We start from the raw sequence: 25,376 nt of genomic DNA, 5'->3' as shown, positions 1-25,376 counted from the left end.
GCAAGAGAAGTTGTCTGCCCATCACCGATGTGTGGGCCCAGATAGTACCTGTAAGCACACGCTGCCGCAAGTTGGCAGTTGCAGCTGACACCACCTGGCCGTGGGACTGGGACCCCCCTGGTCAAGCCGAGGACCAACGAACAACGATCACGTTGAAGAGTACGATAATACCCCTGTTCCCTGTGACCTTTGCTCCTGTGGAGCCAGGGGTGTTCCCGTAATCTCGCGCGCTCCCGTTGCTTTGCTTCTGGAAAGGTGGGAACATTCCCGTGGAGCTAGCTAGCGTGGGCCGGTGGCAGCGCTGCTGGGAGACCTGGTCCGTCGTCGGTGGGTCCCGCGCGCCAGCGTGTGCGCGTCCCCGGCGCGTTCCCACTATGTTCACTTTCTGATGGGCGTATCGGATCGGATTTGCCTGCTTTTTAAGCTGGAAAGGCGTGGAGTGGCCGTCAAATCTTTTCTCTGCACCTACGAGGCTAGGAGCCTTTGCCGCCTCCGTGTTGCAATCCTTCGTGCATCCATGATCATTCATCCATCTCTGCACTACACTAGATGCCTAAAGCACTCTACTCTAGCCTAGAGAATGGAAATTATGCCTAAAGCATTCTAGTCTAGAGAATCGAAATTAAGAAACGGGAAATCAGAGAAGCCAAGAGGGTGAACCGAAAAATACTCTCTATACCGCTTCACTTCGTATTAATTGACTCAACTTTGTCTTCAATTAATTTGGATCGGGGGGAGAAGTTCCTTTTGTTTGTTATATATTTTGAAGATCTGATCTAACACTCCACATAGTACAATTAGATTTTTATTTCGAGAATAGAAAATATACTCGTTATCGGGGAGATGCTAATTACGCCTAGCCTCCGCAACAAAGAAATATCCTAAAAGCATCACCACGCATGCACACAATGCTAAAACAAAATAAAGAAGAAGATAAAAGAAAGATCTTGCTATAGCGATTTATGCCGTGTAGCTGCTCCATAAACCACTACCAAGGCAATATCCCATGTCCGAATTCTCCAAAAACGACGTCTCTAAAAAGAAAACAATAAACAGGCGTCGTCGTTCGGTCAAAGATCTTAGGTTTCCCTAGAGAAAGTCCACGCTCTCAAAGCCTTCAACAAGGCCATTGTGAGGCAAACCAACTAAGGTAAGATATTGGGATTTCACCCTGAAAGATAAGACTTTGTAATCCTTCTTTGCCGCTACCGAGAGACATAAATCACCAAGAAAAGTCCTCATCGCCTCGAAGACTCGGTCCACCGTTACTAGGCCTCGGACATTGGATGCCATGCTTCACTATCGAAATTGAAACACAACATGCCCCAGAATGTACACAGATAACGAAGCTTCGTGTCATGCCCTCCCGAAGTCGCATGGGGTCAAATAGGGGCGGACATGATTGAATCCCATCCGATCCATCAATCTATGCATGTAAAGCGCCCAATGAATATCTCTGGTGAAGCCTTCCGTAACTGATCAACGACCAGATCAACGATGCGAATATGGGCAGTTTAGCCACACGGAGATCTCCTTCCCCTCAATCCAGCCGTCGTATTGCTCTCATGACCGCAACGACCACCGAAGTCGCAAAGGAAGTCAAGGGTCCCCGCCCCGATGTCCAGGGCCATCGCGAAGCTCCAATCGAAGATCCCGTAATGCAAAGAAGGAGTTGGGCCTTATGGCCACCGGCCGCATGAAGGGATGGGTTCCCTCCACTGTCGTCAGGAGCGCGACCTTTGAAGGGATCCGTCCTTCAGCGGTGGTGGGGGAGAGTGGGAAGACGGTGGGTGTGGCTGTAGGGTTATGTCGGAGCCACCCTCCTTGGAGCGACATGGGGTCGTGTCTAAGCTGTGTCCAACATAGTACAATAGATATATATGTCTATTTTATTAGGTGTGCTTGGCGACTACAAGATATTGCTATGGAAAGAGTAATAGCAATAGTTAATTTGTCGATCTTATTTTAATTAAGAACTAGTGTTATTACCGACCTTGCTTTCATCTAGTCGTGATGAACATTTGTTTTCACTTTATCTTCTCGCCGAAGTGTTTGTTTCTGCCATGTTATTGTTTTTTATTTTATTTTTTGCAAACTTTCCACTCAGCTATTATCCCTTGGTGTTTCTAACATGTAGTTGCTCTCACTACAATGTGCCTTTTTTTTTTTCTGCTACGCATGGTTTGTTGTTGTTGCAAACATTGCACTTGTCTCCCGATACCCTATTCGTTTTTGGGGTTAGCCTTTACAAACACTTGCATTGTCATGTCATAGTTGAGTTTTGTTTTGAAGCCAACAGCAACATGAGCATGCTAGAAACATGTGTAACTATAAAAGGCAAAGGCTAACCGTAAAAGAATATCGACATCATAAAGGACTTAAAAGCAAAGCAACCCCAAAAACGTGAGAGTCGCCACAAACATTCGAGGCACAAAAGAAGAAGAAATCTGTAAATAATTCCCCTCCCTTCATGATTCGCGCACTCCTTGCTATCCCGATCTCCCAAAAATAAGCTTAGTTAACGATCCTAATTTAACTAGGGAACCCCCTAATCTCACGCTTTCATATAAAACTCCACCTCCTCCTCCCACTTTCCCTCCTCTCCATCCATCGCCACAGATGCGCCGGGCCCCGCACCCTGTAGCCCGCTAAGCTCCGCCCGCGCGAGATCCGCCCCGCCTCCGGCCGGCGACCCCGCCGGAGGCCATGCCGGTGACGGACTACCAGGGGTCGTCCGCGTCCCCCTCGCCCTTCTCCTTCGGCTCCCTCCTCTCGCTCCGCCGGGACCACGCCACCATGCCCTCGGGCGAGGAGGCCGACCTCGAGCTCTTCCAGCGCCACCTGGCCACGTACCTCGGGGAGCTCGTTCCCGCGGAGGCGGCCGAAGGAGCCGCCGTCGAGGAGATCCTCTCCGTCTCCTGGATCCGCCGCCTCCTCGAGGCCTTCATCCTCTGCCAGGAGGAGTTCCGGGTGGTGGTGGCCCAGGCGCGCCGCCGCGGGGCGCTTCCCGCCGCCGCCGAGAAGCTCGTCGCCGAGTTCCACGAGAGGGCCGTCAAGTCCCTGGACGTCTGCAACGCGGCGCGCGACGGCGTCGACCAGGTGCGCCGCTTCGAGCGCCTCGCCGACATCGCCGCGTCCGTGCTGCTCGCGCCCGGGGAGATCCACGAGGGCCAGCTCCGCCGCGCCCGCAAGGCCATCTCCGACCTCGCCGTCCTCCTCGTCGACGACACCACCGCGGCCGCCAGCGGCGGCGTCGCCTCCTTCCTCGGCGCCCACCGCAACCGCTCCTTCAGCCGCGCGCGCGCGTCCCCGTCCCGCGCCGGCGCCGCCGTCGTCGGCTCCTCCGCGTCGGCCTCCCACTTCCGGTCCCTCTCCTGGAGCGTCTCCCGCACGTGGTCCGCGTCGCGCCAGCTGCAGGCCATCGGGGCCGGCCTCACCGCGCCGCGCGCGCACGAGGGAGGCCTCGCGGCGCCGGTCTACGCCATGGGATGCATACTGCACTACACCTCCTGGGCGCTCGTCACCGCCGTCCCGTGCCCGGACCGCTCCAGCGCGCTCCTGGCGCACCACCTGCCCGTGGCGCCCGCGCGCGCTGCATTCCCCTGGGCGCCGCCGCTCCTTTCCCTGCAAGAACGCCTAACCGAGGAGGGCAAGCGCAAGGAGAGGCGCTCCTCCTGCGGCCTGCTCAAGGAAATCCACGTGCTCGAGAAATCCACACAGAAGCTCGCCGACGCGATCGACGCCGCCCCCATTCCCCTCTTTGGGGACAGGGAGGTCGACGTGCGGGAGGCCGCCGCAGAGCTCGCCGCCGTCTGCGCGGCCATGAGGGACGGGCTCGAGCCGCTGGAGAAGCAGGTGCGCGAGGTGTTCCACCGCATCGTCCGCAGCCGCGTCGAGGGACTCGATTCCTCCATGCACAATGCCGATTGATCCGGCCCCATCACCTCAAAAGCCTCACCTTCTTCGATCGGGCAATGCGGTGGCTGTAGGTAGCTTTCTTCTTTCTCGGTTTGCTTCTTTCTGCTCCAAATCGTATTAAGTATAAATGTGTATGTACCTTCGGTGTAAAGGAAGGGGATTAGGAAGGGGCCGTCGTCATGCTAAGATGGCTGCTTGGGTCTCCCATGTTTTTTTTTTTTGTGATTGCGTTTCGGTATATATGTTGTCAAATTTTTGTTAGTAGAAGTTTGGTGTGTCCACGGCTAATGGTGATTCGATTTATGTTCCAGAGCTCACCAAGGTCAATTTGATCTCTGTCATAGTTATGAAATGAAGAGAATTTCCTTCACCTGTATTTGCACCTGCACATTGTACTTCTGTCGCTTCACTCGTGAAAATGTGTTCAAATGTCCTAGGCAGACTTGTGATTGTCTCGTAGGTTACATTTTGCTATCACTCTGTCATAGTATGGCTGTATGTGATTGTTTGGTATAACTTCTGTCACTTGTAGCTTACACTGTTTCAATGGATATGCAATTTAGTTGTAAGATAAGATACTCCACATTGCTACTTTGTTAGAAATGATGAAAGTTTGAACTAGGAGGAAGTGATTACCTCAGCCTTCAGTACTGGAAATGTATGTTGTGATTCTATTTGTTTCATGAATCACTGCATGTTTCTATTTTGCCAAGAAGGGTGAAAGCCTGAACACGAAGTGAATGCATGTGCCTTCAGCATTGGAGATGTATGTTCTTTGTGAATCCATTGCTGTTTCATGAAGTACTGGCTGGTGCTATTTTGCTAACAAGGAAGTAAACATCAGTGGATTTTGTATTGCAACTGCATGTATTACCTTTGGAAGTTTCGAAATGTGCTGGCAGCCTCTACAGCCTTGTGGCCTTGTCAAGCTACCCAGTTAGCCATGTGTGTAAGTACAAAATCCACTCTTTTTGACCGGTGTCTTACAAAGTTTTTCCTTGTTATCCCACTAATAATATAAGGGTCACTGGCATGAAACAAATGAGGAGTAATGCTGCTTGCTTGCTTTTCTCTCGTCTTTTGGATAGAAGGTGCGCACTTGCAAGTACGCTGCGCAAAATAGATACCGGCTGATTAATAATTTGAAGATCTAGTTCCTTTTGATTGATAAAGCATGGAATCAGGTGCATCGTTTCATAGTGGATTTATTTGTACATAGAAACTATAGTTAGTGGAGTGTTAAAATGTGATATAAGTGCGGTTGGAGTGTAATTCCAGTCACAACGCTCGCTTATTTCGTGCTTACACTGGTTCGATGTGGAACTGTCAATTTGACGAGATTTCGACAGTACAATGTAGGGTTTTTTAGATGCTCTGTGGTTAGCTGATTCCACGGCCTTAATTTGGCAGTCATTGGTCGTGCTTATGGTTCTCTTTTGGTTCTAAAACTAATTGTAGGGGGTGATAACTGAAGATGTTGCTGACCTAAGGAAGTCTACTGGGGCTCCTGGATGGCAGTTCTTCAGTTCAGTAATAGTCCTAGTGCACCACGACTATGATAATCCGTTGAAATTCTGAGCATGCTCTCCTTTTACAGGGCACTATGACTATGATAATCCTTGAAATTAGCTCCGAATGGTCTAGTTTCAGTTTGCATTCTGAGCAGCGTTTGGCGGTGGCCCCTGGCAACCCCCACTTGCCTCATAACCATGAACTGAATCAAGTTGTATACACTGGGACACATGATAATGACACAGTTCTGTAGCTTTCTCCAAAGCTAATTTACTTACATATTTTTGGAAGATTGTTTATTATTGTACATCTTCGGAAGATTACTAGTTACACAAGTTAACATTGTATCCTGTCACTCATTCTACTACTTTCTCAAGCTATGCTGGCCAAAACATCTTAAATTAGTAAACCAAGGGAGTAGTTACATTACATAAATAAACAACGCATGCTGGCACTCATTCGATCATTTCTTCCTCAGGCCGTTGGCTGGTGGCGAACTTTTTACCAGAGGAAGAAAAGCACACCATCAGCGCTGCCAAACATTCTTGAATTGTCGAAGAAAGGTACCAGGAGAAGTTTCTGTACTTTGATCTAGAGGGCATTGCATCAGCAACAGCAGCAGCACAAGTTGGTCTATAACTCACAACAGCCGGCTGGGTCCATGCTTAAACCGTCTGATGGCGAGGCCCGTCTCTGGCTCCTCCGGCTGTCAAGCTGTTCACCATACCAAGAACAAGTCGTGGGCGACGGCGACGGCACTGCGGATCCGGACCCTTTCTCCCGGCGGTGCACTGATGTGGAGTCACCGGAGGTCGGCACGGCGACGACCGGGTCCGGTGTTGCCGTGTTCTATTCCGCCTAATTGATCCCAGTATGCTGCAACCTGGGTGGAGACCAGATGGTAATCATCAACGTTCAAACGCACGTAGTCGACAAGTTCAGACGTGCAGCCAGACCTGGGGGCATGTTGTGCCCGCAAGAAACATCGTCCCTATACATGCGAGTGATCCGACGAGGGGAAGACGAAAAGGACGGCGCGACAGCCATTGTTCGTCGTCTTTTTTGCTTTGCCAGCAAAGAAAGTAAGAGAGCGATGGAGGACAACGTTGCCTGTTCTAACTGTATGTAATGGGATGCCTTCCTTTTGCTGTGATTACTGCGACAGGATAGCTGTGGGTGAAGTCCATGTTGAACTGCTTCTGCTACTGCGGTGGTCATCGTCGACGGTGACAGTAGTGGAGATAGACCTGCCTCCCGCTCGTTATCCTCGCTTCACTGGAGGTCGGCAGGACCATTGCATAACTGAAGATGTTGCTGACCTAAGGAAGTCTACTCATGCTCCTGGGATGGCAGTTCTTCAGTTCAGTAATAGCCCTAGTGCACTACGACTATGATAATCCGTGAAACCCTAAGCATGCTCACCTTTTACAGGGCACTATGACTTTGATAATCCGTGAAATTAGCTCGGAATTGTCTGAAGAACTGAATCAAGTTGTATACACTCGGACACATGATAATGACACAGTTAGTTCTCTAGCTTTCTCTAGAACTCATTTACTTACATATTTTGAAAGATTGTTTATTATTGTACATCTTTGGGAGATTACTAGTTACATGAATTAACATCGTATCCTGGCAATCATTCTACTAGCTACATAAATCAACATCGTATGGTGACACTCATTCATCATTTCTTCCTCAGGCCGTTGGGTGGTGGCGAACTTTAGAAGAGCAAGAAAAGCACGCTGTCAGCCTTGCCAAACATTCTTGAATTGTCGAAGATAGGTACTAGGGGCGAGTTTGGTTGCTGGCATGGTTTTTTTTATTTTCCGTTTATAGATTTTGGCCTGCCAGCTGCTGCATGAGCAAAAACCGAGGTTGGGCCAGTTTTTGCACTACGATTGGTTGCCAACAAGGTAGCAGCCTGCATGAAGGCGCCATTTAAGCGTATTTTGGTTGATTGGCATCATATCGGGATTTTGAACTGTGTTGATGCAGCATGCTTGTTTGGGAGGTTGCATATAGCTTGTTATGGTCACCTCACACCTCTACTTGGTGACCTTACCATCTGGGTTTAGATTCCTAACATCATGTGTGAGTAGATACATAAGTAGAGTTGCTTTCGCTTTGTTAACTTACTTGAGATATGTGAATGTTGTTATGTGAGCTTGCTTGTCTCACTCTCAAAATTATTTCTTGCATTCAAAATATTAGTAGGTAAGGGAATATTCAAGCTTCTAACATAGTTATCTAGCAAATCCTTCATATATTTGCGAGACTCACGAGAAGTCTCAATAGCATCTTTCATTATCTAATTTTTTATGGTTTTAATTTTATATGCAAGGTACTGAAAGTAAACTAGCAATGCAAGCAAGAATAGAAGGCCTAGCGCTACGCTCCTCGACAACGGCGTCAGAAAAGTATCTTGATAACCCCCAAGTGCAGGGGATCACCGTAGTACAATTCTATAAGTATTTGAGTGTCGAACCCACGAGGAGCTGAAGGTAAACTATCAATTCTCTAAAACCCTATAACCCACTTATATGGCCTTCTATGCACCGCTAGAAACTATGGTGTGTGTGCGTGTGTGGAGAGGTTTCTACTATAAAACTATATATGCTAAAATTAAAATGCAATGAATAAAACTAATGCAAGAAAAGTAAAGTGCAATAAAGTAAAATGAGATGAAGTGAAGTAAAGTGGAGTAACACAAGAGAGTAAATGTTCTAGCAAATTTCTACTTCATTTGTGTGGTTGTCATAATTATTGAAGCACAAATATAGTTTTTTAATGTTTCTTCTAGAGAAGCGCCATAGATAGGTTTAGTCATAGATATGAGCAAATACACATTGGCCTGTAAGTTTAAAGGTCTCCATAGTTATACCCCATGTTGATTCACCATGAATTAATACAACATGAATCTAAGAGTTAGGACATGGTATCTGTCAAGCTCCAGCTGTCCCTCCTCCTATCATCATACAATGGAGATAACTTCATGCATTCCCCAACATATGTGTTTTATCATATGTTAGTACAATAATATTATCATAGAAAATAACATATACTTGTATTCAACCATCACAAACTATCTCACAATTGCCATGAACAAGTCACTACTCAAACAAAGACACAGAGACACAAAATACCATGGGAAATTGATAGATTGCAATACACATCATGTTCGCCAAGAGATTACAAAGAGTATATGAAGATGTTGATGTATAAGTTGATGAAGAGGTGCAGCCCCAAGATGAATATGGCGATGAAGATCCCCGTGGCGGCGGCACGACGCGTGGCTCTGGGAGGGGGGGGGGGGCTAGGGGACAGCGGCCCCTTGCCCGTTCTTCTTCCTTGGACTTGGTGCTGGTGTTGATGAGCCCCCCTCCTCCCGCCCTTGGCGGCTGCCAAGGAGGAGGATTTTCGTCACAGTGGGTGGATGCCTCCAAAACACGGGATTTCCCTCAATATATAGAGGTGGAGATGCAATCTTGGCCATGGGATGGATGACCCTTTGATCCAAGGGCTCTTGGGCACCTCTAGAACATTCCTAGGACTCCCCTCTATACTTTATGAGTTCATAAAGTCGTGACTTGGCCGAATCCATCAAATATGGCAAGATTTTGTGTCAATCACGTCATCAACTTCTGAAAATTCTCCACAACTTATTTGTTGCACTTTTTCCGTTTGAGGCCATCTTCGGGTCTGTTTTGGGAGATCTTTAAGAAGTATCATGCAGGGACAGATTTCAGGAAACTCCAAATTTCACCATAATGACCAGTTTCCTTCCATATTTGCCTATTTCCTACACAACAAAGTTTAGAACAAGAACTTGTGCACTTTTGTAACTATTAATAGGTTAGTACAAATAAATATAATAAAGTTGCAATATAATAAGTATATCAGTATAATAAACTACAAAGTTCATTTATGCATTTTACATGCATCACCATGGTCAATGAGACCTCCAAGTTCACCTTTCTCACGATAAAGTCGTCATCCTCTACATGGCATCGCCGCTTAGGACATCCATCTTCTTTTGTGGTTCAACAAGTTCTTAGGAGAAATAAAATTGCTTACACTCCAGAAAGCACCCCATATGTATGTGATTCTTGTCAACTTGCCAAGAGTCATCAATTGCCATACCCCATATCCTCTAGTGTTTCCACTGATCCCTTGGAGCAAGTGTTCTCTGGTGTATGGGGCCCTGCTCCTCTTTCTGTGGGAAAACATGCATATTATGTAAGATTTATTGATGATTTTAGCAAATTCACTTAGATCTATTTGCTTAAGAAGCATTCTGATGTTTATCAAGCCTTCCTTAATTAGCAACAAAATGTTGAAAGAAAGTTTCATAGGAAATTACTATGCAAACTGATTGGGGGTGAGTATGAGAAATTAAATGGTTTCTTTCGGAAATTGGCATTACCCACCATGTTTCATATCCACATGCTCATCAGCAAAATGAGTGTTGAAAGAAAACACCATCACATTATTGAAGTTGGTTGTGCTTTACTTGCCAATGCATCTATGCCTCTAAAATTTTAGGATGAAGCCTTTATCATAGCTACTTTTCTCATCAATCTCCTTCCTAGTAAAGTTCTGAACTTTGATACACCCACCGAACACTTGTTGCATGTTACTCCAAATTATGATACCTTGCGTACCTTTGGTTGTTCTTGTTGGCCCAACCTTCGTCCCTACAATACGCGTAAACTTGCTTTCCGCTCACAATGATGTGTTTTTATAGGATATGGCCCCCTCCATAAAGGTGTCAAATGTCTAGATGTCTCCAATGGTCTTGTGTACATCTCCCGTGATGTTGTGTTCGATAAAAATGTTTTCCCCTTTGAAACTTCATCCCAACATCGGATCCCGCCTCAGGAAAGACACCCTTCTCCTTCCACACTACACACCTTCTCATCAAGGGGGTGCACAAATTGTTGATGATCATATTACACCTATTGTGCTTGTTACTAATGTGCTACATGAAGAAGAAGCAGCAGAAGAAATCACAATGAAATTGAAGCTGAAATTGGTTCAGAAAATGAAGAAGAAAATTCAGAAAAAGATAAAACAGACACGGAGTACGAGGAGGAACATTCCCATGACCCCGAGGAGGATCCGGCCTCGTCGCCCGAGGGAGATCCTCCTACACGTTTCGCGCCTGCGCCCCTCGAGCAGACGCGTCCCGCGGCCGACCGCGTGCCCCTCGTCTACACGCGTCGTCAGTGCACTGGCGCGCTCACGCTAGCGACCTGCCCTCGACTCCGATTGGTGCGGCCGCACCTGCACATCCCGACAACGCGTTGTTGTCGCCTGGTGGCGTGTCCCCCAACACAACCACGGGATCTTCTGTGGCTAATGAGTCGGCAGCCGATTCTGCTGCTGACTCGTCTGCGAAGTCCTGTGATGCTTCCGCTTAGCCCTTGCCAGTGCAATCTCCTGCTCCGCCGACACCACCATCTCCTCCACGCACATGTTTGCAGAAAGGTATAAGACATCCCAAGAAGTATACTGATGGCACTGTTCGGTATGGAATGTTGTCTTTTACAGGTGAACCAAGTAATCTGACAGAATCTCTTAATGATACAAATTGGCGCAAAGCAATGGAGGAGGAGTATAATGCTTTGCTTGAGAACAAGACTTGGTAACTTGTTCCTTCAAGTCCGAATATAATTTAATTGATTTCAAATGGGTCTATCGTATAAAAAAGAGTAGATGGAACAATCATATAAAGTGCGCCTTGTTGCAAAAGGGTTTAAGCAAAGGTATGGTATTGATTATGAGGATACTTTCAGTCCTGTAGTGAAAATTGCTACTACCAGGATTGCTCTGGCTCTTGTTGTTTCTCGTGGTTGGAGCCTACGATAGCTATATGTCAAGAACGTGTTTCTCCATGGTGTTCTGGAAGAGGAAGTATACATGAAACAACCTCCAAGTTTTGAGAATCCTCATGCTTGACATCATATTTGCAAACTTGACAAAGCTTTATATGGACTGAAGCATGCACCTCGAGCCTGGTACTCTAGGTTGATTTCTAAGTTATGTGATCTTGGTTTCATACCTTCAAAGGCTAATACTTCACTGTTTCTTTATAACAAGTCAGGTATCACTATATTTGTGTTGATTTATGTTGATGATATAATAGTTACATGATCATGTGATCATGCCATATCTACCCTGCTTCGAGATCTTAATTAGAATTTTCCTATCAAGGACTTAGGTTACTTGCATTTCTTCCTTGGCATTGAGGTGAAAAATATACAAAATGGTTTGCTCTTGACACAGAAAAAATATGCCACAAATTTACTAGACAGGGTTGGCCTGCGTGGTTGCACACCGGCACAAACCCCTCTATCTCCCACCGAGCCACTGTCCGTTAATGATGGTACACCTCTAGGACCAGATGACAATACCCAATATAGAAACATTGTTGGAGCACTTCAGTACTTGACCTTGACATGACCAAATTTATTTTATTCAGTTAACAAGGCTTGCCAGTACCTTCATGCTCCAACCACATAACACTGGACAATGGCAAAACGTATTCTTAGATATGTGAGAGATACTCTGATTGTTGGAATCACATTTCCAAAGTCTCCCACTACACTCCTCAGTGCCTTCTCAGATGCAAATTGGACAGGTTCTCTTGATGCCAGGTGATCCACTAGTGGGTTTGCTGTATTTGTTGGACCCAACTTGGTCTCTTGGAGTGCAAGAAATCAGGCCACAATGTCTAGATCCAGTACTGAGGCTGAATATAAAGCTTTGGAAAATGCTACAGCTGAATTAATATGGGTTGAAGCTCTCCTTGGTGAATTAGGAGTGAAATTAAAGGAGAAGCCTTGTCTTTGGTGTGATAATTTTGGTGCTACCTACTTGTCTGCGAATCTTGTGTTTCATGCTCGTACTGAACACATTGAAATTGACTTTCACTTTGTGAGAGAAAGAGTTACAGAGAACTTGCTGGATATCAAGTTTATTTCAAACAAAGATCAGGTTGCAGATGGTTTCACAAAGGCTCTACTATAAGAAGTTAGATGAGTTTAAACGAAATCTTAACCTTTCAACAGGTTTAGATTACGGGGTGTGTTAGATGATGTATAGGGTTTTACCTTACCTTTTGTATACTGTACGTACTATGTACGGATACCCCCAATACCATGTACATTTGTGCTCTCTGGGCCTATATATTAACACGTAACCAGTATGACGCCAAGTACCGTTTCACGCAGTACACAAACATGGTATCAAACCACAAGGTCCTGGATTCAAATTCTAGCCAACAAAGTATTTAAATATAAATATTTGCAGCCGCCCTAAAAACAAATCTAAGGATACACGTCTAAGGCCTGTGCGAGATCTTGAAAAAAGGCCCACCGACCTAGACACGAGGAGAAGTGTTGAATATAATTGTCTAGCCTTTTCCATCGAATCGGTCTTTTCCTTGTATACTGGCATGCAATTTCCTTCTGCGCTAAGAACCGAATCGGTATTGAGAGCTACCCTTTCCGTTGGTTCTATTTACAACATAATACCATTCCCGGGACAACGTTTGGGGAAGTGCAAAAACAAAAAGAGAAACGAGATATTTTGTTCCGATTCACATCTCCATCGCTACCTCCCGCAACTCATGAACCTGAGCTTCGATTCCTCGTTGCCGCAGCCGCAGCTCACCACCGCTGAACCCGCTGCCGGATCCGCCATTCCCGGGGACAACGTTTAGGTCCTCCTTAGTCTGCCTCTGCCTCTGCTACAGAGGTGGTCGTCGCCGACGGTGACCGCAGTGGAGATGGCTCAACACATTTTTTTTCTTCTTCTTTGGCTTTGCATACCCGGTAGACTGAACAGAAAAGATAATGCTTGAGAGATGAGGACGGACAAATTGCGGTCTTTGTTCCCTTTGCAAGAAAATCTAAGAGATTGCGGCACTTTTTTTTCTCTTTCAATACTGATACTTTACAAGATTGGCTCAAGCTCACCTCAATCAATACTTGCAAGTGGATGACAGACCTCTCTATTGAATCTTGGTGGATAGACATATCGAGGAAAACCTAACCAAACCGTAAGGCCACGGCTCTCTCACCATGCTTACCTCTTGGATAATTTGGAATGAAAGAAACACGAGAGTGTTCCGCAACAAATCCGCCCCTCCGACAATCCTACTTAGCACCATCAAGACCGAGGCGAAGCTTTGGGTAACTGCATGCGTGGAACTTTTGAGTGTTGTAATATTGGGAGTGTAATCCCTTTGCCAACCTTTTTTCTGTTGAGTAACATATTGTATAGGTATAAGTCTCTGTGTTTTCTCAGGGTTGTACCTGTAATTGTATATGTGTCCGCCTATATATATATGAGCAGTCGGCCCTATTGGTGCTGTGCAATCTCCAATAACTCTTCTACATGGTATCAGAGACCCTTCGGGTCCTGACCTAGCCGCCGCCCTCTTCCCCTAGGGGCGCCGCCGACCACCTCTTCCTAGCCCTAGCCGCCGCCCTCCTCTCCCCTTGGGCGCCGCCGCTCCCCACCCTAGCCGCCGCCCCTCCCCACCCCGGGCGCCGCCGGCCCCTCCCCACCGCTTCCGCCGCCTCTTCCAACCCCAACCCTAGCCCTAGCCCTAGCCGCCTCCTAACACCACCACCGCTTCCGCCATGGACCGCTTCGACTCCTCCGGCTCTGGCTTCAACTCCTCCGGCTCCGGCAGCAGCAACCCCTTCGCCGGCCCCTCCGTCGCCGTCATCCGCGACATCCCCATCGCCGAGCGCGTGCCGGTGAAGCTCTCCACCACCGCTGCCAACTTCTTCCTGTGGAAGACGTACTTCGGGCTGCTCTTCCGCAAATATGATCTCCTTGATCACGTCGACGGCACCATCGAACTCCTCGCCATGCCGCACGACCCCGAGTGGCTTGCCATCGACGCCACCATCATCCGCTGGTTCTACCAGACCTTCTCCAACGACATCTTTCGCACCGTCGTCCGCGACGGCGACTCCGCCCACACGGTCTGGGCTAAGATCACCGGCCTCTTCACCGACAACAAAATCCAGCGGGCCACCTTCCTCCAGCAGGAGCTCTTCGGCACCCACCAGAACGACTTGTCTCTCGACGACTAAGCCCTCAAGCTGAAGAGTCTCTCCGACGAGCTCCGTGACTTGGAGTTTCCGATCGATGACAAGATCATGCTCTCCACCCTGTCGGCGGGTCTCGGCGAGGATCTCAGCAACGCCGCCTCCAACCTCAGGCTCCTCACCACGCCCACCTTCGAGCAGGTCGTGGCCTACCTACACCTCGAGGAGCGCCGCCTCAAGCATCTCCGGGCTCGGGCGGCTCACACCGCCTTCATCGCCGGCTTCTCCCGCGGCGCTTCGACTCCCGCGCCTCGCCCACGGGTCCGCCGCCGGGCTTCCCTGCAGCCGGTCACCAGGCCGGCCAGACCGGCCCGTCCGGTCAACAGGCCGGCCAGACCGGGCCGTGGACCGGCCATGCCGGCGCCCAAGCCGGTCAGACCGGCACCTGGACCGGGCAGGCGGCTCCTTTTGGCGGTGGTTGCCGCGGCCGTCGTCGCCGTGGAGGTGGTGGCAACGACTGTGGCAATGCTGGTGCCAACGTCCTTGCGCCTCGTCCAACTCAGCACACCGCCCCTCCGCCATGGACCGCCGGTCACAATCCGTGGACCGGGGTCGTTCACGCCTAGTCCATGCCCGTGCCGCGCGCCTCCTACCCGGGCATCATGGGGCCGCGTCCAGCCACTCACCAGACGTTCTACGTGGCGCCCCAGCCCGCCCCGGCCTACGCTGCCCCCCCCCACCCGGGCGCGACCCCGTGGGATCCCGCGCTCCTGACCGCCCTCCAGAGCGCCCCCTCCGCTGGGGCGTATGGTGGCGGTGGCGACTGGTACATGGACACCGGCGCTTCCGCGCATATGGCTGCGCACCCCGGTAACCTCTCATTTTCTACACCCGCTTCCACTTCCTCTCGCATCATCGTTGGCAACGGTCATGCTCTTCCCATTACTCACACTGGTTCTGTCTCTTTTCCTTCCACTTCCACTCCTCTCTCTCCATAATGTTCTTGTTTCTCCTGACTTGATTAAAAATCTTGTTCTCGTTAAGTCTTTATGTCGTGATAACCCTGTGACTGTGGAATTTGACGCTTTTGGTTTCTCTGTCAAGGATGGTCGTACCCGGATGCTCCTCCACCGATGTGACAGCCCCGGCGATCTCTACCCCGTTGGCGCGGCCTCCACCACCACCGGCCACCCACTCGCCCTCTCCGCCGGTGTCGACCTTTGGCACGCCCGTCTTGGCCATCCTAGCTCCGCCGCTCTGCGTCAAATAATGCAAGGCTTCTCCTTTACTTGTAATAAAACGGATGCCCACTCTTGTGAAGCATGTCGTCTAGGCAAACATGTTCGCCTTCCATTTAGTTCCTCCTCCACAGTCGCGTCTTTTCCGTTTCAACTTATTCATAGTGATGTTTGGACCTCGCCGGTTCCGAGTAATTCTGGTTATAATTATTATCTTGTGATTCTTGATGATTACTCGCATTTTGTATGGACTTTTCCCCTTTGCCGTAAATCAGATGTTGTCGCCAGCCTCACCGACTTCTTCGCCTTCGTCTCCACTCAGTTCGGTCGCCCAATCCACGCCCTACAAACCGATAACGGCAAGGAGTTCGACAACATCACCATTCGCTCACTTCTCGCCACCCACGGCGCCGTCTTCCGCCTCACGTGTCCATACACTTCCTCACAGAACGGCCGTGCCGAACGGATGCTTCGTACCCTCAACGACTGCGTCCGCACCCTTCTGTTCCACACCTCCATGCCCCCGCGATTCTGGCCGGATGCCCTCGCCACGGCGACTCTCCTCGTCAACATCCGCCCGTGTCGTGTGCGTTGGTCCTACACGCCGCATCACCTCCTCTACGGTGCGCCGCCCGCCTATGATGACCTTCGCATCTTCGGCTGCCGGTGTTATCCTAACACTACTACCACCGCCGCGCATAAGCTTGCGCCGCGCTCTCTCCCTTGTGTGTTTCTCGGCTACCCCGCCAACACCAAGGGCTACCGCTGTTACGACCCGGTCTCCCATCGTGTCCTCACTTCCCGGCACGTGTACTTTGACGAGTTGGTTTTTCCGTTTCAGCAGGGACTCTTGGCGACACCTCCGACGACGCCCCCGGCGCCTGCTGGCCCTCTTGCGGCCGCGCGCCGACGACTGACCGCGGCGGCCCCGCCTGGTCCCTCGGCGTCTCCGTCGCCCACGGCGCCCCCGTCGCCCACGGCGCCACCGGCGCCCCCGTCGCCCGCGACGCTCGAGGCGACTCCGGCACCCCCATCGCCCACGGCGTCCCCTTCGGCCGCCTCCTCGTCGGCTGTCTCGTCGCCCGCCTCGCCGCCCGTCGCTGCGGCCCCTGAGCCCATGCTCACCCGCGCCCGTGCGGGCGTGCGGCGGCCGTCTACACGCTACCCCGCCGACCAGTACATCTGCACAGCGTCTCCGTCCACCGTGTCTGCCTTCTGGGCCAGCGGCAACAACATATTGCTGCACGACGGCGGCGTCCCTTCCAGCAGCCGACCCGGCCCAGAACCCGGTCGGACCGGCCAGGCGACCGGCCGGCCCGGTCCAAACCGGCCCCCTGACTGGTGCCAACCGGTGTGGTATCCAGGGGCCTCCGCCCCCTCGCCCGGTCGGCCGCCGGTTCAAATTGGCCCCCCAGCCGGACCGTCCGGTCAGCAGGCCGGCCCAACCGGTCCCCCGGCCGGCTCTTCCGGTCAACCGGCCGGTTCAACCGGCACTGCGACCGGCCCGACGACCGCTGCTGCATACTCCTCCGCTCCTTCGCCGGTGCCTACCTCGGCTCGCGCCGCCTTGCGCGACCCACATTGGCGCGCTGCCATGCAGGAGGAGTACGACGCGCTGCAGCGCAACCGGACCTAGGAGCTGGTTCCCCGGCCCCCTCGCGCCAACATCATCACCGGCAAATGGGTATTCAAGCACAAGCTCGGTTCCGACGGTACTCTTGAGCGCTACAAGGCGCACTGGGTCATGCGCGGCTTTCGGCAACGCGCTGGCGTCGACTTCACGGATACGTTTGCCCCGGTTGTCAAACCGGGCACGATCCGCACGGTGTTGCACCTTGCCGCCTCTCGCGCGTGGCCAGTGCACCAGATGGACGTCTCCCACGCCTTCCTCCATGGCCATTTGCAGGAGCAGGTGTACTGTCAGCAGCCCATCGGCTTCGTCGACACCGAGCGCCCCGATGAAGTGTGCTTGCTCTCTCGGTCCTTGTATGGACTGAAGCAGGCGCCACGCGCCTGGTACCAGCGCATCGCCGGCTTCCTGCATCAGCTTGGCTTCCGCTCCACGCGTTCGGATGCGCCGCTGTTCGTCTACCGGACCGGCAACGACATGGCCTACCTACTGATGTACGTCGACGACATCATCCTGACGGCCTCCACTGCTGGGCTTCTTCGACAGCTCACCGACAGTCTTCGCGCTGAGTTCGCGCTGAAGGACCTTGGCCCGCTCCACTACTTCCTCGGCATCGAGGTTGTCCGGCGTGCGGACGGGTTCTTCCTTCATCAGCGGAAGTACGCCCACGAGCTTCTCGAGCGTGCAGGGATGCTTAACTGCGACCCTGCACCTACTCCTGTCGACACGAAGGCCAAGCTCTCCGCCAGTGATGGGTCGCTGGCGTCCGACGCGCCGTTCTACCGCTCCATCGTCGGTGCTCTCCAATACTTGACGTTGACGCGCCCGGAGCTCCAGTACGCTGTGCAGCAGGTGTGCTTGCATATGCATGCTCCTCGGGATGCTCATTGGGCCGCGGTGAAGCGGATTCTACGCTACGCCTGTGGTACCATTGGCTACGGCTTGTCGTTGCATGCTTCGTCCTCGACGTCGACCGACCTCGTCGCCTACTCGGACGCGGACTGGGCGGGATGCCCGGACACGCGGCGCTCCACCAGCGGTTACTGCGTCTACCTCGGCTCGTCACTTGTCTCTTGGTCCTCCAAGAGGCATCCCACCGTGTCTCGCTCCAGTGCTGAGGCTGAGTACTGCGCTGTGGCCAACGCTGTGGCCGAGTGCACGTGGCTTCTCCAGCTTCTGTCCAAGCTCTCTTGTCCTGTTGACAAGGCTACGGTGGTCTTCTGCGATAACGTGTCGGCCGTCTACCTCTCCGCCAACCCCGTTCATCATCGGCGAACCAAGCACATCGAGTTGGACATCCACTTCGTTCGTGAGCAAGTTGCCCTCGGTCGCGTTCGAGTTCTTCACGTACCGACGTCTCAGCAGTTTGCCGATATCATGACGAAGGGATTGTCGTCCACGACTTTTCCGGAGTTTCGCTCCAGCCTATGTGTCGGTGCCGACCCTTCGACTGCGGGGGGAGGGGTGTTGAGTAACATATTGTATAGGTATAGGTCCCCGTGTTTTCTCAGGGTTGTACCTGTAATTGTACATGTGTCCACCTATATATATATGAGCAGCCGGCCCTATTGGTGCTGTGCAATCTCCAATAACTCTTCTACATTTTCCTTTCCTTTGTTAGCTTCTGTCAAAGCTCTCCTTATTTAGTGGATAGAGGCAAATCTTTTGCCTATCTTTCACAAAAATAATAGTAATATGGCAGCCAAGACATGGAGCAAATGGGAAAATATTTAAAAACATGGCTTCTGGGGGAAACTCCGTTTCTGAATTTGTCTAGAAAAGCTGCCAGACCAGTACCTTAAAAACTTGGCCCGTTTGTGTTGCTGCATGTCTCCTAGGAATTTAGAGAGCGCGGAACGACAGAGTCTTTAACAACGAACCAGGTGATTGTACATACCTAGCGTGCATGTTTCTAACGCCGATCTTGTGCTTTAAAGATTTGTTCCGTGATATTCCATCAAGTTTCATAGTGTTTCAGGAAAAACTGGACTGGTTAACACGCCAAGAAGCTTGTTGAAACTGTGCACACTCTCACGCTCTGTGATCCTTCATCTGAATCACAGAAGATCTCAGGCTCTGGTCCTCTCGGTCACCAAAGTTTCAGGCCGAGCTGATGAACTGGGCGACGTTGCTTTCTGATAGCTAGAGGTAAATTCCCCGGTCCCTCTCTGCTGTTATCATAAGGTAGAGATATCTCTGCTTTTTTATGTTCTTGCCTATCCATGTAGTAATTCAAGGGCCACATGAATCAAATATTGCAAAGGGTAAATATAGCACTAACGATCTCGTTTTTTTTGGAAGTGACTATTTCTCAAGAACTAACTTTGTTTTTAGTCAGATGATAAATCACAAAGCAAATCAAATGGTGCAAAATTTGACTGAGCATGAACCTAGTTCTCAGCTTGACTAGCAAATTCCATTTTTACCACTAAGAAGTAACAATCCACTACATCACAAACTTGACTTTCGCAATCATGGACGTTCTGATAAACAACAACACATCGTCAGACGTTTATTAACAGGGAGGTTGAGGTTCTGCTTAAACACAGAATGTGACATATGCAATCATGCTAAAAGAGTACAAGCCACGCAATTGTATCAGCAGTAAAGATCATCTCATTTATGTCACATAATCTGTATCACAGCGTGCATGATCACCATTACATTACAAAAAAAAAGAACTACGCAACAATTGACCACAAATTTACAAGGCAACTTGTACTAGGCGATGCATGCAGTCTACCAACAAAGCCTGCGCAGACTTCTGCGTTCCTACTCCTAGGTACGCTTCACCATCGACCAAGGCCATGACGGCATCCAGACGCGCGAGCACGCGTTCCTCGGCGAGCAGCTCCGGCGTGAAGAAGTTCTTCCAGCCCGTGCACCACGCGACGGCCTCCGAGAGGGGCGGCTTGCCGCCGGACTGCATCCAGTGGCGCAGCGAGTCTTCGTATCTGTCGAAGAACAGCTCCTCTTCAAGGATCGAGACCACGTCCTGCACAGGCACGAGAGGCGCCCATAGCATCGCCGTTTGCAACGAGGGGTCGATCTGCTTCGGCGGCGTGAACATCAGCTCCCGCACAAGACGGGTGAGCATCGGCAGGATGTGGCGCCGGGTGAAGGTGTTCCACTGCGTCGGATGCATGTAATCTTTCCATGGGGACACGACGTCGTGGTAGTCTAACTCGTCGGCGCGGGAGAGGATCTTGCTCTCGACGGTGTCGTAGAGATCTTCCGGCAAGTGGCCGATCAGGGGGATCCACGGCCGCAGCCAGTGGTGGCAGTCCGGGTCCCACGATGGCTTCCACTCCTGCGCCTCCGCGGCCATCGCCGGCTTGATCACCTCCTCGACGATGTACTTCCTCGTGGAAGAAGGCAACGCAGCTTTCCACATCCCTGGGGTGCGCCCTTCCTTGAACACCTTCTTGGACTCCATGATCGCCGCCAGCGCGTCAGCCGCCTCTACGCTGATGTCGTCCTCTTCCATCATGTCGCGCAGCATCGCGATGGTCTTCTCGCAGCACTCCTCTTCGAGCGCCAGGACCCGGCAGAGATCCTCGCAGCGACGGCGCCACTCCTCTTCGACCACCGGCGGCTTGTCCGGAAGGCCGTTATCGTACAAAGCTTTCTGGCTGTAGCCTATGCCGGTGTGCTGGTTCTGCTGTAGTACGGCCTGCACGGGGGCGACGATCCCTTTCCCCGAGGACCGAGACCAGAGCCCTCCTTGAAGTTCCACCGGCGCAGCATCCTCGCCACCGCCGGACTGGTGGAAGCGAGGGTTCCTGGCAGAGGAGTTGGTTGACATGGCTCCAGCAGCGGCAGCGCCATGCCGGGAGCTAGACCGCGGCGAGGAGACGATTCCGCTACTGAACTGAAACTGGAGAGCTGTTTCGATCTTACTCCGGTGACGACCTCTTTTTTTTAGGGATGGCTAGAGATTTCAGAAGAGATTATTGTGAGAGATGGTAGGTTTATGCATCAATATATAAATGCCAGTGCGTCTGAAACGGAATTGGTTCTGGTGTCCTACCCGGTTACCATCACCGGAAAACCGGAAAATCTAGTTTAGCGAGACGCTAAAACCGAATTCGTGATGGTGTGTCCTACTCCCTCCGACAGTCCGACAGAAGGTCAGATAACAATATTTCAGTCATGCTTGTTTTCAGATAGTCTAATTTTGGGGAACTTTTCTGTTAGAAACGGTAAGCACAATTGTGTGCGTCACGGAAGTACATATGAGAATCCGTCCTATGAGAATTGGGATTGTAGTTCGAGTCGGTTTCATATAATGTACAAAAGTACGAGGCTTGCTTCAATGCAGGCAGCCCCTCCTCGAACTTAAAAAAGGGCATACTGTCACGTGCTTGCTTTCACGGAAGTACATATGAGCACTGAATAGGGATTCTACGTCGTGATGGTCTTTTGGTCTTTTAGTTAGTTACTAATCCAGATTAAATAAATTTAGTTAGACCCAAAGCCGTACTGTCACGTGCTCGTATAGAATAGAGCTACTCGTATGATCTGCATTCTGCAGGAACCCTTAGCCCTAGAATAACTCCTCGCCCTATAATGTCCACGATGCAATTTTTTGCTCTTGATTCATCAGAAAAAGAGAGGAGGATCCGTCCCAAACAATAGTTAAGCCGTCCGCATTGGTTGAGATCCGGTAATGGCGACGGTGGTTGTAGCAGAGGTGGGTATCGGGAGGCGATGGTGTCACGCAAGATAGGGATCTTTTCTTATTGGTCAGAAATGGGGGCTGCTGTGAACGACTTAGAGTCATTTCTAGCTGAGCCCGTAAACACGCGAACTGAAAACTCCGAGTTCAGTTCACCGAACTCGTGTTTATAATTAATCAAATAAACGTAGGGTTTTTCATAGAATTCATATGCAACACATATGACAGTCGATCATAATTAATCAAATAATCATCCAAATTATTACAACGGATAAACAAATGTCTGAACCAAATTATTACAACAGTTTTAGGAAAATTAAACAAATGAAGCAATATCTCAACCAAATTACAACAATTTTCGAACAATTAAACAAATGAACAAATGTCTCAACAATGATACATCTCACACATAAATGAATGGAATGGTAGGATCAAAAACTGCGACCATGTCGCTGTCAGTGGTGCATTTTCACATCATAAACGAGTTGGGCATGGGTACTGGCATTCTCAATCTGCCGATGAGTTTCAAGGAAAGTTTCAATGCGATCGGGATCGCGTTGGGGTTGCACCTCGGGTGCCAACGTTGTCATAGAAGCAGGGCATGCTTAACTCCCTTGCATTCTCCATGATCATATTGTGAAGAATCACACAAAATGTCATGATATTCACAAGGTTTATTTTTTGTCCCAAAACCGGGCTGGGCCACGAACAATGGCAAACCTTGCTTGCAAAACACCGAAAGCTCTCTCAATATCCTTGCGAGATGCTTCTTGACCTTTGGCAAATTCAGCTTCTATTTTGTCTTGGGAATCCTTCACAGACTTCACAAAAGTTGCACAATCCGGATAGATGCCATCGGCTAGGTAATATCCCATTGTATATTCATTGTTCATGACCTTGCAGTTGCAAGTGGGTGCTTCCCCATTTGCTAGTTTCGCAAATAAAGGAGATCTTTGCAGCACGTTGATGTCATTGAGTGTTCCCGGCAAACAAACAAAAAAATGCCAAATCCACAAATCTTGTGATGCGACGGTCTCAAGTACAATGGTAGCATCTTTGCTCTTCCAACAGTAATGTCCATGTCATGCCTTGGGACAATTCTTCAATGTCCAATGCATACAATCAAGACTACCAAGGATGACAGGCCAACCTCTTTTCTCATTTATCTCCATCAATCTTTTTGTGTCATCCTCATTGGAAGCTCGGAAATATGTTGGCCCAAACAACTTGATAATAATGCAAGCAAACCTACTGATACGTCTCAAACATATCTATAATTTCTTATGTTTCATGCTACTTTATTGATGATACTCACATGTTTTATACACATTATATGTCTGTTGACGTCAGAAACCCCCTGGCGGGCAGAGATGGTCAACACGGTAGAGCCGGGAACAACTAGGGCTGCGGCTGGCCCCAGTCCCTCAGAGCGACGGCCCGCAAAGCCTCCTGGTCGCACGTCCGATGTTTATCACAAGGGCGTGCCACCTGACCTATACCGGTCGGGAAGGTGTGGATGATGCCTCGCTTAGTTTCCTGCAGGGCACACACGTAAACGTTAAATACGAGCCTCGATCGGCTCTCAGGTTATCCTGTGAATCGGCTTAAAGAGCCGATCCACCCATGATTCAGACACGGTGTCCGAATATATGGTGGTCCTGCTTGATCAAAATAAAGCTGATTAGATCTACGACGATTTAGGGTTTTCACCGCATAATCGGATCATCCTACTCACGATTGGGCCTCGCGCTCGCGCACGGTGACCGTAAGCCGATCCTAGACAGGGCCTAAAAACCAACATGAGGTTGATCCCCGGAACATCCTTTCTAGGGCTAGCAAACGCCACCCTACACGCCACTGGATCCTCCAACCCTTTGTAAGGCCTAACTATTGCGGATGTTAAACTAATCCTTGATGGAACAAGGAGCAACCGTAACGGATCAGATCTACTAAACTATGATCAAGCGGGGTGCCGCCCCTACACCTAAGATAGGTGTAAGGGCGGCTAGACATGCAAGGGTTGCACTACGAAAGCATGTAATTCGAAGAACAATGCTAACCCTAACATGTCTAAGATAACTACGTTGCTCGCCATCAAAAAGGCTTCGGTACGAGCAACGCATGAACAACGGGGATAGGCATTACGCTGCCTAGATCGCAAGATGCGATCTAGGCAGCATGGTGCTTACCGGTAGAAACCCTCGAGACGAAGGAGTTGGCGATGCGCCGAGATTTGTTTGTGGTTGAACGTTGGTTGTTGTTTATTCCATAAACCCTAGATACATATTTATAGTCCAGGGGACTTCCTAATGTGGGCGTGCACCAAACCGTGCACGAGTAAGATTCTAACTTCTAAACTAAGATGCGATCTAATATGTTACAGATACATGGGCAAACAAGCCCAACTTGGTACAAAAGGCCGATTCACGTATTTCTTCCATGTATATTCTTCAAGTCCATCTTGATCGCGGCCCACCTCTGACTTGGTCAAATTCTGGTGATAACAATGTCATATTTATGCATTTTCCGGAACTAACCTATTGACGAGATGCCGAAGTGTCAGTTCCTGTTTTCTGCTGTTTTTGGTTTCAGAAATCCTAGTAAGGAAATATTCTCGGAATCGGACGAAATCAACGCCCAGCATCCTATTTTTCCACGAAGCTTCCAGAACACCCGAGAGCCACCAGAGGGGAGCCCTAGTGGGCCCAGATGATAGGGCGGCGCGGCCAGGCTAGGGCCCGCGCCCCCCTACTGTGTCGTCGCCTCGTCAGCCCTCCGACTCCGCCTCTTCGCCTATTTAAAGGTCCCTGACCTAAAACCTCGATACGAAAAAGCCACGGTACGAGAAACCTTCCAGAGCCGCCGCCATCGCGAAGCCAAGATCCGGGGACAGGAGTCTCTGTTCCGGCACGCCGCCGGGACGGGGAAGTGCCCCCGGAAGGCTCCTCCATCAACACCACCGCCATCATCATCAACGCTGTTGTCTCCCATGAGGAGGGAGTAGTTCTCCATCGAGGCTAAGGGCTGTACCGGTAGCTATGTGGTTAATCTCTCTCCTATGTACTTCAATACAATGATCTCATGAGCTGCCTTACATGATTGAGATTCATATGAGTTTGGTATCACTATTAGTCTATGTGCTACTCTTGTGATGTTATTAAAGTAGTCTATTTCTCCTCCACGGTGTAATGGTGACAGTGTGTGCATCGTGTAGTACTTGGCGTAGGCTATGATCATAATCTCTTGTAGGTTATGGAGTTAATTATTACTATGATAGTATTGATGTGATTTATTCCCCTTCGTAGTGTGATGGTGACAGTGTGCATGCTATG

At 50.1% G+C, this 25,376-nt stretch overlaps 1 protein-coding gene and 1 pseudogene across 1 annotated transcript; one reads left to right on the top strand and one right to left on the bottom strand.

Annotated features, from left to right (window-relative positions):
* The first annotated feature begins 2,661 nt into the window (after positions 1–2,661).
* LOC124654614 (protein ROH1-like) lies at positions 2,662–4,292 on the top strand. Its single transcript, XM_047193607.1, has one exon. The coding sequence runs from the start codon at positions 2,707–2,709 to the stop codon at positions 3,928–3,930; it is 1,224 nt and encodes a 407-aa protein (XP_047049563.1). The 5' UTR covers positions 2,662–2,706; the 3' UTR covers positions 3,931–4,292.
* Positions 4,293–19,990: 15,698 nt separating this feature from the next.
* LOC124651911 lies at positions 19,991–21,285 on the bottom strand (annotated as a pseudogene).
* Positions 21,286–25,376: the final 4,091 nt, after the last annotated feature.

The sequence above is a fragment of the Lolium rigidum genome, chromosome 5, assembly GCF_022539505.1.
Source record: "Lolium rigidum isolate FL_2022 chromosome 5, APGP_CSIRO_Lrig_0.1, whole genome shotgun sequence".
In the NCBI taxonomy this organism is placed as follows: Eukaryota; Viridiplantae; Streptophyta; class Magnoliopsida; order Poales; family Poaceae; genus Lolium; species Lolium rigidum.
The sequence above is the reverse complement of the archived record's forward strand: the minus strand, read 5'-3'. Positions and strand labels throughout refer to the sequence as shown.